The sequence below is a fragment of the Arachis stenosperma genome, chromosome 9 (assembly GCF_014773155.1).
Source record: "Arachis stenosperma cultivar V10309 chromosome 9, arast.V10309.gnm1.PFL2, whole genome shotgun sequence".
NCBI classification, from domain to species: domain Eukaryota; kingdom Viridiplantae; phylum Streptophyta; class Magnoliopsida; order Fabales; family Fabaceae; genus Arachis; species Arachis stenosperma.
The window spans coordinates 156,814,832-156,830,294 of record NC_080385.1 but is presented as its reverse complement, the minus strand read 5'-3'; the positions used below and the strand labels follow the sequence as shown (position 1 = coordinate 156,830,294).

At 33.6% G+C, this 15,463-nt stretch overlaps 3 protein-coding genes across 3 annotated transcripts; all 3 read right to left on the bottom strand.

Annotated features, from left to right (window-relative positions):
• Positions 1-2,648: 2,648 nt before the first annotated feature.
• LOC130951476 (LEAF RUST 10 DISEASE-RESISTANCE LOCUS RECEPTOR-LIKE PROTEIN KINASE-like 1.1) lies at positions 2,649-5,129 on the bottom strand. Its single transcript, XM_057880129.1, has 4 exons — positions 4,345-5,129; positions 4,225-4,254; positions 3,869-4,096; positions 2,649-3,693 (listed from the first exon to the last, which is right to left on the bottom strand). The coding sequence occupies exons 1-4, from the start codon at positions 5,072-5,074 to the stop codon at positions 2,762-2,764; spliced, it is 1,920 nt and encodes a 639-aa protein (XP_057736112.1). The 5' UTR covers positions 5,075-5,129; the 3' UTR covers positions 2,649-2,761.
• A 1,851-nt stretch (positions 5,130-6,980) lies between these two features.
• Positions 6,981-9,453, bottom strand: LOC130951332 (LEAF RUST 10 DISEASE-RESISTANCE LOCUS RECEPTOR-LIKE PROTEIN KINASE-like 1.1). The gene is made up of 3 exons (XM_057879985.1): positions 8,601-9,453; positions 8,214-8,507; positions 6,981-8,144 (listed from the first exon to the last, which is right to left on the bottom strand). The coding sequence occupies exons 1-3, from the start codon at positions 9,331-9,333 to the stop codon at positions 7,180-7,182; spliced, it is 1,992 nt and encodes a 663-aa protein (XP_057735968.1). The 5' UTR covers positions 9,334-9,453; the 3' UTR covers positions 6,981-7,179.
• A 1,729-nt stretch (positions 9,454-11,182) lies between these two features.
• LOC130947949 (LEAF RUST 10 DISEASE-RESISTANCE LOCUS RECEPTOR-LIKE PROTEIN KINASE-like 1.1) lies at positions 11,183-13,643 on the bottom strand. The gene is made up of 4 exons (XM_057876665.1): positions 12,870-13,643; positions 12,744-12,785; positions 12,408-12,668; positions 11,183-12,314 (listed from the first exon to the last, which is right to left on the bottom strand). The coding sequence occupies exons 1-4, from the start codon at positions 13,582-13,584 to the stop codon at positions 11,440-11,442; spliced, it is 1,893 nt and encodes a 630-aa protein (XP_057732648.1). The 5' UTR covers positions 13,585-13,643; the 3' UTR covers positions 11,183-11,439.
• Between the last annotated feature and the right edge of the window lie 1,820 nt (positions 13,644-15,463).

Here is a 15,463-nt window from a genome sequence, read left to right as displayed (position 1 = left end):
TCCCACAAGGCTCAAAGTTTTGAAGAAGAATCTTATTTAATGTAGTTTGACAAACTACCATCACAAAAGCTTATAAATAGAGGCTATTGCCTTAGAGAAACACACACAGCAATAAAAGAAAGCTAATATACTCTCTTTCTCTCTTCTTACGAATACTTCTCTCTTTTATGTTGCAATCAAATACCCTTCTTCTTATATTACTATTACAATTCGTTCTCTTCTTTTATTTTATAAGTATTTTAAATTCTATTTTCTATTACTCTTTACATATAATATTAATAGCAATATTAACCATCTTTATTATATTGAGATAGTATCAAATGCAAATCTCTCTCTCTTTATTTTTAATACTTTTCCTTATCTTTGTATATATATACACAATACAACATATAATATTATTATATATATATAATAATTATTGAGCTAATTATATAAAGTCTTCTATTTATACATCTCTATTTTATATCTTTTATTTATTTTACAACAACACTATTCATTTTTTCCCTTTAACTTTTTCATTCAACCAAACAAAGAAAAATAGTTATTTTCCTTCCAATTTCTTTCTTTCCTATTTCCTTCTTCCCATTTTCTTCTCAAACAAACACACCCTTAGAGCTTGTATCGAATGTCAAACACAGTGGAAAGTTTATAGTGGCGGATTTGGCATTTGTAACAGGCTGCGTAAGTTTATTGGAGGGTTGAAAATGTGGAAGAAAATAGAGCACAACAGTCAACAGATGATTAAATTACGCCATGGTATAATAATGGATAGGAAATTGACTCATGCTTGACGCCTTGAACTCACTATTTGCTTCATTAGATTTCACCCCACGGCAAGACTTCTTCAAACATAAAAGCATTCTAGACTTCGTTTTAAAAAAAATAAATCTAAACCCGAAACTAAAATGAATTAATTTTTATATATGACAAATTATTTAATAACTAACTTTTAAAAATTAATTTTAAATTTAAATAAATTTGTAAAGACATTATATATTCTAGTGGTTGAAAGAGTTCATCATCTAGTACATATATTTAGTAAATTTAAATATTATAATACAAGAATAAAGTTATTTATTATATGTAATGCAAATATAAATATACTGTTTCAATAATTAAAAATAACATCTACTAATTATGATATTATGTTTCTTCAACATTATTATTATCAATAAATAATCTTTAAAAATGTAAATAAACTATTAAAAACAGTGATATATAAATAAGTACTGATAGGGAACCAATGACCTAAACGTACAATGTGTACAATGAGTTAAATCTTTGGTTCATGAATAAAATAAACATCACCCATACTATCCAGAATAACTATTTGGATACCAAGAATAATAAACATCTCATGTCATAAAACCACTCATCTCAAAAGCTTAAATCGATTTTGGGATTCACCAAAGATTAAACTCTTGATCTTTCAGATCTAGAATTCTAATATCATGTCATGAATTCACTCATCCCAAAAACGTAACCTGACAGAACAATGTAACACTAATGGTTATATCTCTAATACTTCCTAAACCTCCATTGTACACATTGTACGCTTAAGCCATTAGCTCCCTATACTTTTCCTATATAAATAACCTAAAAAAGATTACAAAAAAAAAGTATAAAGAGATTAAAAGGTAAGACTAAATACAATAATAATACTATACCTAAGAAGATTAAAAAGTAATTAATATGATGATAGAAAAATTATAAAATAACAATTTTTTAAAATATTTATATGACAATATTAATTCATGTAGTCGATCCCATTTAGTGCGACAAAATTTTGTTGTTGTTGTTATATTAAAATTATCTAATATGTCAAGTGTTTATTAAATTATGTCATTATTTAATTTTTTTATATTATATTATATAGATAGATAGAGATTTTCATAAAATGAAATTTATTCTCCAAATATCATATGCAATATTAGAATTTAGATTATTAATTTTTTTTGTAGAATTAAATAATTTAATATATAAAATTATGATTATATTAGATTAATTATATAGATATTATTCTCTGTGATAATATAAATGTTGATCTAAGATAGATATTTTTTTGTTATTGCTATATATATGACGTGGTAATTTTATATAAAATATATACTCTTATATATCATTTTTTTTATTATAACATTACTTTAGATATTTTTTAAATATATTATAATAGATAATAAAAGCAATGAATTGCCCTAAAAAACCCTAATTTCTTATAGTTACTTATGAAATATGCTACAAGAAATCAAATTTTATAGTCCTGGATTATATTCTTTACACATACTCTTTAACCAATAAACTAGAAACTATGGTTATTTTGTATTTATCTATCATTTTTTTTAAATTATCCAATATTAACTAAGTTAAAATAAAATAATGGTATACTATATGGTGCACCTTATTAGAAAACTGATTAATGTGAAGGAGCTTACATATATAATTTGCACATTAAAATAACTATAATATTTAGGAGTCATAGTTTGAGAGTCATAAATGGGCATAATTTTTTTTTGTATATTAATTTTTTATTTTATATTTTATAATGTTAAAATAGAGATAGATAACTTTAAATATAATAAACATACAATTTTAGATATTATATATATAAAATTATGAATGTTATTCTGTTAGATATAAAATTTCGGGATTTTTATAAAGTAATTATAAACATAAATCAAACATATTCCTATACATAGTCACAAAAAAAAAAAAAAAACATATTCCTATACATAGAATTTTGTCTCCATCCTTATTCTAATTTTCATGTATGAGTGAGGACTTTTGGTGAAGGCGGCAATACCATGGTTTCAAATACTTCAATCTCATTCTCATCCAAATCTGGCGAAGACGGAGATGATGGTGGTGGATGCACATTAACTTCTTCAATCATATGTTCATCTCTACCCATCCCACTTTCAATTTTGATCAGCATCTTCAAAACCTTTTCCATGGAAGGTCTCAATTCTCTGTCCCGTTGCAAACATTGAAAAGCCAACTCTGCCACCCAAGCTATCTTATCCTTAATCTCAATGTCTGAATCAAAACCAAGAGAAAGATCTACCAGCTCGCTCAATGCGCAGTTTTGAATCTTATTTATGGCTAGATCAGACAAGTTAATCTCATCCTTATCCCTGTTCATGTCAACAGCAGGCTTAGAAGATATAAGCTCAACTAGCACCACTCCGAAACTATAAACATCACTCTTGCTAGTAAGCTGGTAGCAGCGGTGATACTCAGGATCAACATAGCCCGGAGTCCCTTGTGGTGCTGTGGAAACATGGGTTACATCATTGGGGAATAGTCTTGAAAGCCCAAAATCAGCAACCTTAACACTGTAACACTTGTCAAGGAGAATGTTGTTTGTCTTCACATCACGGTGGATGATATCAGAAGCATGGAGATATACCAATGCAGTAGCAGTCTCTATGGCGATTTTGATTCTTGTAGACCAAGGTAGGAAGCTGCGCTTCGCTGATTCGCCATGGATATGACAGGCAAGCGTGCCATTGGAAACATATTCGTAGACAAGTAAGAGTTCGCGGCTGTGGCGTGAAGTGCAGCCATAGAGAGACACCAGATTTGTGTGTCGCACGAGGGTTAGGATCTGAACTTCGTTCATGAATTGTTCTGCTCGCCTGTAGTTGTGCTCATAGAGGCGCTTGATGGCAACTTCACGTCCGTCTCTCAGTTTTCCTACTTGTCAATTAGAGATGAACCAAATTATGAGTAATCCAAATTGAACTCACATGCTTGTGAAGTTCATAACTAAGAATAGTTAGATAATTTGACATATTTGACTTTCAACTATCAATATCTGTACATGAGTTTTCACTTATAATGTTTTAGTTTGAATGTGACATTTACGCACCGTAGTAAACAGTTCCAAAGCCTCCATCTCCAATTAATCCAGAATTGTCAAAATATTTTGTGGCCACTTGAAGATCCTTATAGGAGAACACAGGCACCCCAAAGTAGACCTTGTCACTTTCTGTCTCTGCTTCTTGCGGATTTAAGTGGAAATCAGGGCCGCCTTTTGGTTTCCGAAGCCATATAAACAGCAGCAAGACAATTATAATGAAGCCTGGGAGTTCAATACCTAGAAACCCATAGGGAGAGATATTTTATTGATCCACTTTTCTTTTCATTTTTTTTCTAATTCAAATAAAGATATTGATAATCATTAAACTTGAAGGAAGAGGTCTAACTCAAATGAATTCTATGTACCAAGTGCTAGCTTCCAAGGCAAATTTCGATCTGTAAAGGAATATATATATAAAGAAAGCAATTAGCTATTCTATTCTGTATGGAGATACAACCAAAGTAACCAAACTATATATACTATACCTCTGAGTCTGAGGCAATAGAATTTTCCATGGATGTCAAGTTGACAGTGGCCTCTTGTATGAGCAATACACTTTGTACAATCGTCAGATAAAAGCACGTGGATGAGGATGTTATCAGATAGAAATGAAAAGGGGTCAGAAGTATCTGAGTTGTCCTTTAATGCTAACTGAATTTTGGAGCAAGCCGCTAATGGGCCAGCACTGAAGCCCTGGGGATTCCCAATTGGGGGCCCATAGTAGACACTGTACTCATTACACTCTGTATAGTTATAGATATTATGAGGAATGGTGACGCTGACATTCACGGAATGGTTGCATCTGAAGAGGGTTACATTGTTCACTATGCGTACGGATCCTAAAGGAGAGCTGAGACTGAGAGCAAGAGAATAATTGTTACTGAAGGTTTTGCAGCTTTTAGATCGCAAATAATCACGTAGAGTCTCATCTCTGACGATTATTGTGGCATTGTTGTGGTTAACCGATTTGACAACGAACCTGCTTGTTGTTGGAAGATGTGTTAGTTGAATTGTTTTGTTGGCATTTGGATCTTTGCAGCCATGGATTGGCAATACACCGCAGTGTGGGTGCTGCGTGGTTGTGAGAGGGAAGCCAATGGTGCCAAGTTCCCCACACTTAAAAGAGGCTGGACACTTGTCTTCTTGTGCTATGACAAGAACCACATACTTATACAAAATAACCAGTGATGATATGAGTGTAAAAGGCGGAGCCATTAACCATGGCAAAATGCAGTCTACAGAAGAAAGAAAGAATGCTGAGATTTGAGAATTCCACTCGCGAAGTTGATATTTCAAAGTCTTTGATAATTTGACTGATTTCAACTTCACGACTTCACCAGAATTTTCACCTTATATATATATTATCATTTGAGCCGCTAAAGACACTGGTTGACCTGGAAAGTTGACTATTTGATGTGGAAGACTGAACTGAAATTTGGCCAAAAGAATTCCACTTGACCAGTCCACCAATGAATTCCTTTCACGTGTCAAAGCCACTGGGGAAAGACCCCTTTTATTCCTTTGGAGCTTTGTGAAGCACCGAAACTTGTATAAAACGGCAAACTTTCAATCCCAAGAATTTAAGTATTATTTAACAATTAAGTAATTAACACGGCTCCACTAGATAGAAAATGGATAATCTGAGCCACGTGAATAATAAGTAAAAAATTTGACCTAATAAAATTAAAAAAAAAACACTCCCTTTAAAATATCTAATAAAAAAAATTCTTTTTTAATAATTTAAAAATTTTAATTATTTATTATATTCTAATTTATTAAAATATTAACTTCTCTAATAATTATTAATTTATATTTTAAATATTAAATTATTTAATTTTAGTTTATCTATTTTAATTTTATTTATTTAATTATTATAGTATATTTTATATTAGCAGTGTTGGATTTAAAATTTCTTTATTTTTATCTGATAAAAAATTATAAATCTTTACTAAACTATTGTAGCTATTATAAAAAGATTAGAAGAGTGCAAAAATATATTTTTTTATTTCGCAATAAAATTGTAGTATTAATAAGTGAAATTAAGTGAGTCATTTTTTTATTATATTGAAAAATAAATAAAAAGTTAAGTGATTCTTTTTGATTTAATTATCAAATTATGGTATAAATAAATTAGATTAATTGGTCTTTTTTTATTACATGAAAAAATTAGATAAAAAATTTGAATAATTTTATTTTATTCAATTTTAATTCATTTTTTATTTTTATATATTTTTTATTTAATTTTAATAAAAAAAATTCCGTATCACAGTAGAATTGTAATTAATCACCAAAACTCCTTTGCACATAATGTGGTGATGATATTTATTGACTATATAACCATGAAGAAGTATAGATAAACAATAAAATATTAAATAATGTGAATAATAGATATATTAGATATTTAATTTAATAGATATATAGATAATTATGTTCATTATTTTTAATTAGATAGTTGTTTCTTTTAATTTACTTTATTCATATACAGTTAATAATAATTAAATGTTCAATTTATTAAATGTGCAGATAATTATCCTAATATTAAAGTTTATGAGATAATTTATGAGTAGAATATTTTTTTACTTTATTGAATCAATTCTAGAATCTATTATTCACATAATTTATAAAAGTCACTATTTACCTAATAAAATCCTATAGCCATTAACCAACCGAAGTGGATGGTTCAATAAGCTAAGTTGGAAGAAAACAGAGCACGTCACGGATAATCAAAGAAAGAATTCAAACTACGTGATTATGAGAATGGATTTGAAATAGACACTTGGTTGAGGTCACAGTTTGCGGCGTAAGGTTTCACATTCACACTACTATTCCCAAACTTAGCATTACACTTCATGGACTTTTCTTGGGTTTAAACAGAATTGTAGCTATCCAGAACATTTCAAGTAACAGGGCCAATTGAGTTTGAAAACAAAAAACCAAAGTTTATTTGGTCAATAAAGAAAAATTAGACCATTGATTTTACTGTTTTCTGAGTTACCAGTTCATGGAGTTACAGCTAATTATTTGGTGGTAATAAATAGACTAGACCCATGGTTGCTTTCCTTGTGCCAATCACCGAAAGAAGTGTATTAATTTGAATTTAATGAGCCAAAAACAACGGGTGTTTGTCAAAATCCTTTGACGCAATAAGTCCTTTACCAGATGAGTTGTCAGTGTAACATATGATCCTCTTACTTTAGTAATATTTCAGCACTGGACTTTTTATTTTATTTTATTTTATTCTGGAGCTTTAACTCATCTACATAGAAATTACTACACTAGACTAAGAATGCATACTAAGAATGCAGTAAGCAGCATGGTGATTAACCACTGACATTAGATGAAGTTGATTCACTATTCCATCTATCAGTCACTGCTTTTGGTGAAGGCAGTAGAATCCTGTTCTTCAATAATCCAACTTCATCCAAATCTGGCGAAGCTGGGGATGTGGATGATGATGGATGTAAATCTACTTCATCAATATGTTCATCTTTAGCTTTCCCACATTCAATTGTGATCAACAGCTTCAAAACTTCATCCATGGTAGGCCTCAGTTCCCTATCCCGTTGCAAACACTGAAAAGCCAACTCTGCCACTGACACTATCATCCTCTTAACCTCATTATCCGAATCAAAATCAAGAGTAGGATCAACCAGCTCACTCAATGCACCGTTTTGAATCTTGTTTATGGCTAAATCAGACAAATTAATCTCATCCCTATGCCTGTCCATGTCAACAGCAGGCTTAGAAGATATAAGCTCAATGAGCACCACTCCGAAACTATAAACATCACTCTTGCTAGTAAGCTGGTAGCAGCGGTGGTATTCAGGGTCAACATATCCCGGAGTCCCTTGTGGTGCTGTGGAGACATGTGTGACATCATTGGGGAACAGTCTTGAAAGGCCGAAATCTGCAACCTTAACACAAAAGTGGTTGTCAAGAAGAATGTTGTTGGTTTTGACATCGCGGTGGATTATGTCAGAGGCATGGAGATAAGACAATGAAGTGGCGGTCTCTATGGCAATCTTCATTCTTATATGCCATGGCAGTGTGGTAGTCCGTATAAAATCACCGTGGATATGAGAAGCCACCGTGCCGTTTTGAACAAACTCATACACAAGCAGTAATTCACGGCTGTGGGGTGAAGTGCAGTAGCCGTAAAGGGATACTAGGTTCTTATGGCGCAAGCGAGCAAGGATATCGATTTCATTCATAAACTGTTCCATTCTCCTGTAATTGTGCTCGTAAAGGCGCTTTACGGCAATGTCCCGTCCATCTCGCAGTTTTCCTGCTCGTCAAAGAATAAGTCAAAGTAAGCTTAATAAGATAGAAAGTGAAGAAGATGAGAATGGCTCACCATAGTAAACTGTTCCGAATCCTCCCTTTCCAAGTTGGGTGGTGTGGTGGAAATTATTTGTAGCTTCTTTGAGCTCCTTGTAAGAGAAGAGAGGGACTCCAAAGTAGCCCCTCTTGCTTTCTGCCTCTGGATTTGTAGATGCATAGTTTGATTGGTATTGGAGGTCTGAAGGAACATCTTTTCTTCTATAACGTCGTCTGAGGAAGCATCCAATGATCAAAAGTCCTAGCAGTGTACTCATACCTAAACCTATTCCGACTCCGAGCTTCAAGGCTTTATTGTTATCCTTTGGCACTGCAGCACAAGTTAATTGGAGAAATTAATTAAAGCAAACAAAAAATAACTAGTCTAAACTCTAAAGCAGCAGATGATTAAGCAGTAGTGTACCTTTGTCACAGTAAAATTCGTTGTTGGTGTCAAGTTGACATTGGCCTCGTCTGTGATTGAAGCAATCATCACAATCAGGAGATAATACCACTTTGAGAGCAATCTCAGAAGATACAAAGGATAAAACATCTGTGCTATTGATGGCATCTTTTGTTGCAAAATGAAGAAGTGAGCAGTGTGAGAAAATGCCACCGGCATCGTGTATAGTAGGAGACGTATTCATTTTATCATAATAGATGTCGTAGTCACGGCATGTGAGGTTACCATAATCTAAAGGGAGATTTATTCTAAGGTTGTGATTGCATCGAAATAGGGACACATTGTATTCGATATAAATAGAGAGCAAAGGAGAAGGTGGAGGAAGAGTATAAGTAGTGTTCAAAGCGTGACATTTGTTCTGTTCCAAACTGGCGTGAAAATCTGCATCATAAATGGTGATGATAGTATTTGAGTCAATGGAGCCTGTAAGCTCTAAGGTTGTTGCATTCTTCTCCAGTTGAATCATTTTGGGCGCATAGTACGTGTCTTCACAGCCATGAATGAGCAGCAAGCCGCAGTGAGGGAGTTCAACCTTGGTGAAAGGGTACTGGAATCTGCCGCGGCTTCCACAATCAAAAGAGCGTGGACAGTTATGTTGCTTCTCACTTTCACCATGCGCAGCGGAAAACGAGATGAGGAAGAAGAAGAACAATAAATAAGGTAGAGCCATAAATCCCAAACAGCGAGTAGTCATGCTTAGTGAATGGACTCTCTGATGTATGTATATAAATGCAGCTACCAAGTGTTTATGCCACCCTCATATAAACAGCGAGTTTCATACGCAGCTTGACTTGAAAAATGAGCGGGGAAGACTTGATCATGAAAAGGAGAGCTAACTTTGTTATTGACTCTTTCCAACTCAATTTCACACCACACAAGTGCTTCAAGTTAAATAACAACTTTTTTATCTGCTGATTACTCACTCTGGCCGACAGGAAGCCATGAGCTTTTTAGATTTTCAGAAGAAAAATATTATATGCATTATTTACATATTTTTTATTTTTAATATTACAACAGTGTACATATGTGAGAGTCAAGTAGTTTGAACCGTTGGATACTAGATACTGACGCTTGAGTTCTAAGTGAATGGCACAGTCTAGATAATTAGATATAAGAGAAATTAAACGCATCCTTAATTTGACCTGTTCATACCTCATTCGTTCATGTTTTTTCGATTGTGACAGAAAATGACTTGTGTTATTATTCATTATCTTTTAGATACTTCGCTAAGTTGATTTATTTATTTATTTTTGTTATTGTATAAAATGTGAGATTTGACAGCATATATTTATAGCTTTATGTGTAAAAAAAATACAAAATTGTGAGTTGGATATCTATTAGAATTTACATAATATTGCTAAAAATATATAACAACAACAATAATAAGATAGTTTAATTATTCTTTTAGTCTCTATAATTTTATTATTTTAATTAGGCTTTTATATTTTTTTTATCAATTGGTTTTTACATTACTTTTAATTTTGTAATTATATTCTTTTCATGTTAAAAATATTAAATCTTTATCAAAATACATGCGATCAAAGATTTAATTAAGTTTTTAATTATAAATACTTTCAATTTGCGAAGAAATATTCAGTTAACTCTAATATTTTTAATACTAGGAATGACTTAATTACAAAATTAAAGTAGCGTAGGGATCCAATTAAAAGAAAAAAAATATATATGGACCTAATTAAAAATTTGGTGAAACTATAGAGACTAACAAAGTAATTAAACCTAATAAGAATAACAATATCTAAATTGATGTCTTATTTTTTAGTAGAGTAGAATGACAAATAAATTTTTAAAGATTTATACTTCAAACAGATTAGTTCTTACAAAAAAAAATTAACAAAATTTTATGTGAATAATTATCTTTAAATTAATCCTTATAATTAAGATAAAATATTTTAATTTAAATTTATTTATCTACATTTGTTGTGAAAGACTCTCTTAGTATTTTTTCTTTCAAAAATTAATCTATTCAGAATATAAATTTATAGAGATTTATTTGTCATTTTACTCTTCTTATTATTCAATTAATGACCAAACAAATATACTTGATATATAAACGTACGGACCTAAACAAATCAAGCCAACCCATTTGTAATTGAGAGAGAGAGAGAGAACTAAGGGGTCTAATATGGCCTTTTTCTAAAATTTTTAGTTGCTAATAGTATTAGTTTAATTATGTCATTTATTTATACTTATTCCTCTTGTTTTCCCCTCAAATTTAATATTAATTTGGGTGTGAAAATAACATTATCCTAATCAAACACTATTTGTTAACTAAGTTGAATTAGACGATTAGTTTACTAGTTCGTTTAAGTAAGTGTCGGAGATTTGAATCTCATGCATGCAATAATTTATTTGCCAACAACAAATTCTTAAATGGAATTCAATACTGCAGCTGATTAGTCCGTAACTTGCTGGGTTGAAAGATGGCGTGAGAAAAAAAAAATCAAACACTATCTGTTATTTTATTTAGTGTCTTGTTACCCCTATTCAGCTTTAATAATTGGTAAGAAGTCCTCTTAAGTCATTCTGGTTTTGATTAGTTAAATATTGTGCAAGGTAAGCGCCAAATAATAAAGACTCGAAATGATATGATGCAACATAATCCGATCATCTTATCAACAAAAACAACAAATTAAATAAAGTGTATGCTCGAAATATATGAAGCATCAAAGTGAGTGTTATGTACGGGACCAAGAATATGTAACAATGCAGTCAAGCAATCAGCATGATACATATCCACAAGCTATGCCTCTGTAACTCATATTAACCGCTGACATTAGATCTACTTGATTCTTTCAGCAGCATCAATCAAATCCGGGGATGGTGGTGTATGTACATGTGCCTCTACCTCTTCAGCTTCATCCTTAATCTTCCCACTTTCAATAATGATCAGCGCCCTTAAAACCTCATCCATGGAAGGCCTCAATGCCCTATCCCGTTGCAAACACTGAAAAGCCAATTCTGCCACGGAAACTATCATCCTCTTTACCTCACTATCCAAATCAAAACCAAGAGAAGGATCTACCAGCTCGCTAAATGCACTGTTTTGAATCTTGTTTATGGCTAAATCAGACAAGTTAATCTCATCCTTATGCCTGTCCATATCAACAGCAGGCTTAGAAGATATAAGCTCAACGAGCACCACTCCGAAACTATAAACATCACTCTTGCTAGTAAGCTGGTAGCAGCGGTAATATTCAGGGTCAACATAGCCTGGAGTCCCTTGTGGTGCTGTGGAGACATGGGTTACATCACTGGGGAAGAGTCTTGAAAGGCCGAAATCTGCAACCTTAACACAAAAATGGTTGTCAAGGAGAATGTTATTGGTTTTAACATCACGATGAATGATGTCAGAGGCATGGAGATATGACAATGAACTTGCAGTCTCAATGGCAATCTTCATCCTTATGTTCCATGGCAGTGTTTCACTCCTTGCTAAATCACCATGGAGATGAGCAGCAACAGTTCCATTTGAAACATACTCATACACAAGCAATAATTCTCGACTGTGGCGTGAGGTGCAACCATAGAGGGACACAAGGTTTCTGTGGCGCATGCCAGTAAGGATCTCAATTTCGTTCATAAACTGTTTCATTTTCCTGTAGTTGTGATCATAGAGGCGCTTCACAGCAACTTCCCGTCCATCTCGCAATTTTCCTGTTTTTTTAAGAGATCATTAGTTTATTTAATAATCTCTATAAACATTAAATCAAGCATGTTATGTATAGGGATGGCTTAATTAATAATTACCATAGTAAACAGTTCCAAAGCCTCCATGTCCAACTTGGGTGGAGTGGTGGAAATTATTTGTAGCTTCACTGAGCTCCTCGTGAGAGAAGAGAGGGACTCCAAAGTAGTCCCTTCCGCTTTCTGGGTCTGCATTTCTAGAGAGATCATTCAAGTCACTGTGTGTGCTTCTTGATTGGTATTGAAGATCTGAAGGAGCATGTTTTCGTCTAAACAAGTATACAAGGATCAAAATGCATAGCAGGGTGACACCAACACCTAAACCTGTGGTGGAGAAATCCAATATCTTGATCTTAATCTTGACAAATCTTTAAAGATTCAAGAGTAATGCAATGTTACCTATTCCGAGTCCGATCTTCAAGGCTTTGTTGCTCTTGGGCTCTGCAGATGAAGTGAACTTTACAAATTAATTAAACTAACGCAGTAAAGCTAAAAAGATGCTATAAATAATGGTGTTAATGTTACCTAAGTGGCAGTAAAAGTGGTTATTGTTGTCAAGTCTACAAAGGCCTCCTCTGTGATTGAAGCAGTCATCACAGTCATGAGATAATACTATTTCAAGAACCATCTCAGCAGAAACGAAGGACAAAACGTCTTTGGTATTGGTGGAGTCTTTTGAAGCAAACTGGACAACCGAGCAGCCGGAAAAAACTCCGGCAGCCTCTTGATCAGGATGGGTATTTTCTCTATCATAATAGATTTCATAGCCGTAGGAGGCGCGGCATCCTAGATTAACATAATTGGAAGGGGGCTTGGTACTAAGGCTGTGATTGCATTTGAAGAGAGTTACATTGTACTTGATATACATAGACAAAAATGGAGAAGGTGGAGGAAGGGTGTAATTATTGTGCAAAGTATCACATTCATTGTGATCCAAACTTGTGTGGAAACCATCATCATAGATTGTAATGATCTTATTGGTCTCCACTACAGCAGTAAGGTTCACGCTTTTGCTATTGTTGCCAAGTTGGATCAATTTTGGTGAAGTAGCATTGAGGAGGCAGCCTTGAATTGGTAACAACCCACACTCAGGATGCTCTGCCTTGGTGAATGGGTACCGGAAAGTCCCAAGTTTTCCACAAGTAAAGGAGCTTGGACAGTTCTCATGGTTCCCAGCAGTAACAATCAGTAGAATGAGAGAAAACAAGAAGGAAAAGAACAAGAAATGAAGTGGAGCCATCCCCGTATGACCAACATAAACAACTAGTTTTAACTTTTAAGTCTTAGTGCTATGTTCACAATATATAAAGTGTATCACTTTGTTTAAAACAGCAACTTTGATACGCAATTTGACTTGAAAAATGGGTATGGAAGACTCTATGAAAAGTAGAACAGAGTAATCTATGTTAATCAAACATCAACAATAATGACCCACCAAATCTTTTCCCTTATTTTTTTTAAAGCTTTTGACCAAAACACCACATGCGCACAATCACGGAAACTCACTCATCTTATACACCCAAATACATGTACTTTCGTTTGGTTTCGAAATCCAAAATTAGGTTCACAAAATAAAAGTGGATTCATATAATAATAAGATTGGCAAAAACGCGTGCTGAATTGACATAGTCATGTGTTGCACTGGAGCCTGGAGTTCCCATTTATTTGGCATTGGTGGTAACGGTATAAGATCTAGTCTATTCTAATTCATTAGCCTGCTTTATGAAGACACAAGACAGAATTAAGAATATCTTAGCACTTTACTAACATTCCTTTTCAGCCAATGCTTACTTGAGTTTTCCTTTGTGAGGCCACAATACGAGGGGCGGTGCATACGTATCTAGTCAAGTCAAGCCAGGAACACTGACCAAACAAGAATTTAATGTAAAAAGGTACGTAGTGTCTGGTATTGTATTATATTATTGCATGTCATTTTCGTTAGAGTGATACGGGTCGGTTTGGTTTGGATTTGTATTTTTTTGTACATGTACTCGAAATCAAACCAAACTGATTAGGAATGGATTGGTTTAGTTCGGGTAATTGGATATTCGATAATTTTGAAATTCATAAAAAAAACCAAATTTTTATCTTAAAAATTCAATAAGTACAATAAACATGTAACATCAATAGAAATAATCTTTTTTTTTTTTGAAAGAAAAAAGCTCAACACATCAAGTGGAGCAAACACTAGTTGACAAACCAAAAATAAAAACGCTATCAACTCCAAATAAAATTACTGTTGATCCCATTGTCATCTCCGGCATTGCCATCAACAACAAAAAGGATCTCCACCTAACCACTCCTTATAGTTCATAACGGACATATGAATGACCTCAGCAACTCCTTTTCCTTTGTTTTGAAAAATTCTTCTATTCCTTTCTAGCCAAATGTTCCAGATAATCGCACAAAATCCCATCAACCACCTCTTGCGCTCCTCCTTGCTAGCTGATATCTCTGTCCAAGTTATAAAATGTTCCTTTAGCGTCCCTGGGCATGACCATTGCCTTCCAACAAATGCTAACCAAGCACACCAAACCTGCCACGAAAAGTCACAGCCAAGGAACAAGTGGTGAATAAACTCAACACTCCTATTACAAAACACACATATAATATCTTCCTGATGGATAACTCCCAACCGGCTCAGCCTCTCCTTCGTATTTATCCTACCAATCAATACAAACCAGACAAACAGTTCCACCCTTGGTGGAACTAAGCCTTTCCAAATTGTCCTTGTAAAGTTGTAGCTTGTTATATCCTCTGGAAGGTTGTCCTCCTGGATTACCTGCATAAAAGATTTAGTAGAAAATATCCCTTGTTTATCAAATTTCCATACAACGCGATCTTCACTACCATGTGCCAGTTTGACCAGTCTTAATGCATCATGCAACTGGTTTACTAGGTCCAACTCCCATTGGAATAGCTCTCGCCTCCATTGGAAGTTCCATATCCACTCAGCCCCATCCCAGAACCCGCAATCCCCAATAAAAGATCCTCTTTGGTTTGAGACTGAGAAAAGCCTCGAAAACTGGACTTTCAGAGCACCACCACGCAGCCATTCATCCTCCCAGAACCGAGTCCCTCTTCCATCACCAACCTCCATATCCAACCCAGTGATTATC

What these genes read in the sequence shown, in the direction of transcription:
- LOC130951332 (XM_057879985.1), bottom strand. Translation starts at nt 9,333, where the DNA reads ATGACTACTCGCTGTTTGGGATTTATGGCTCTACCTTATTTATTGTTC. An exon ending in CGAATTTTACTGTGACAAAG is followed by an intron (nt 8,508 to 8,600) that starts GTACACTACTGC and finishes CTTGTGCTGCAG; the next exon opens with TGCCAAAGGATAACAATAAA. An exon ending in ATTCGGAACAGTTTACTATG is followed by an intron (nt 8,145 to 8,213) that starts GTGAGCCATTCT and finishes TTTGACGAGCAG; the next exon opens with GAAAACTGCGAGATGGACGG.
- LOC130951476 (XM_057880129.1), bottom strand. Translation starts at nt 5,074, where the DNA reads ATGGCTCCGCCTTTTACACTCATATCATCACTGGTTATTTTGTATAAG. An exon ending in CTATTGCCTCAGACTCAGAG is followed by an intron (nt 4,255 to 4,344) that starts GTATAGTATATA and finishes ATTCCTTTACAG; the next exon opens with ATCGAAATTTGCCTTGGAAG. An exon ending in CTTTGGAACTGTTTACTACG is followed by an intron (nt 3,694 to 3,868) that starts GTGCGTAAATGT and finishes ATTGACAAGTAG; the next exon opens with GAAAACTGAGAGACGGACGT.
- LOC130947949 (XM_057876665.1), bottom strand. Translation starts at nt 13,584, where the DNA reads ATGGCTCCACTTCATTTCTTGTTCTTTTCCTTCTTGTTTTCTCTCATT. An exon ending in CCACTTTTACTGCCACTTAG is followed by an intron (nt 12,786 to 12,869) that starts GTAACATTAACA and finishes CTTCATCTGCAG; the next exon opens with AGCCCAAGAGCAACAAAGCC. An exon ending in CTTTGGAACTGTTTACTATG is followed by an intron (nt 12,315 to 12,407) that starts GTAATTATTAAT and finishes TTAAAAAAACAG; the next exon opens with GAAAATTGCGAGATGGACGG.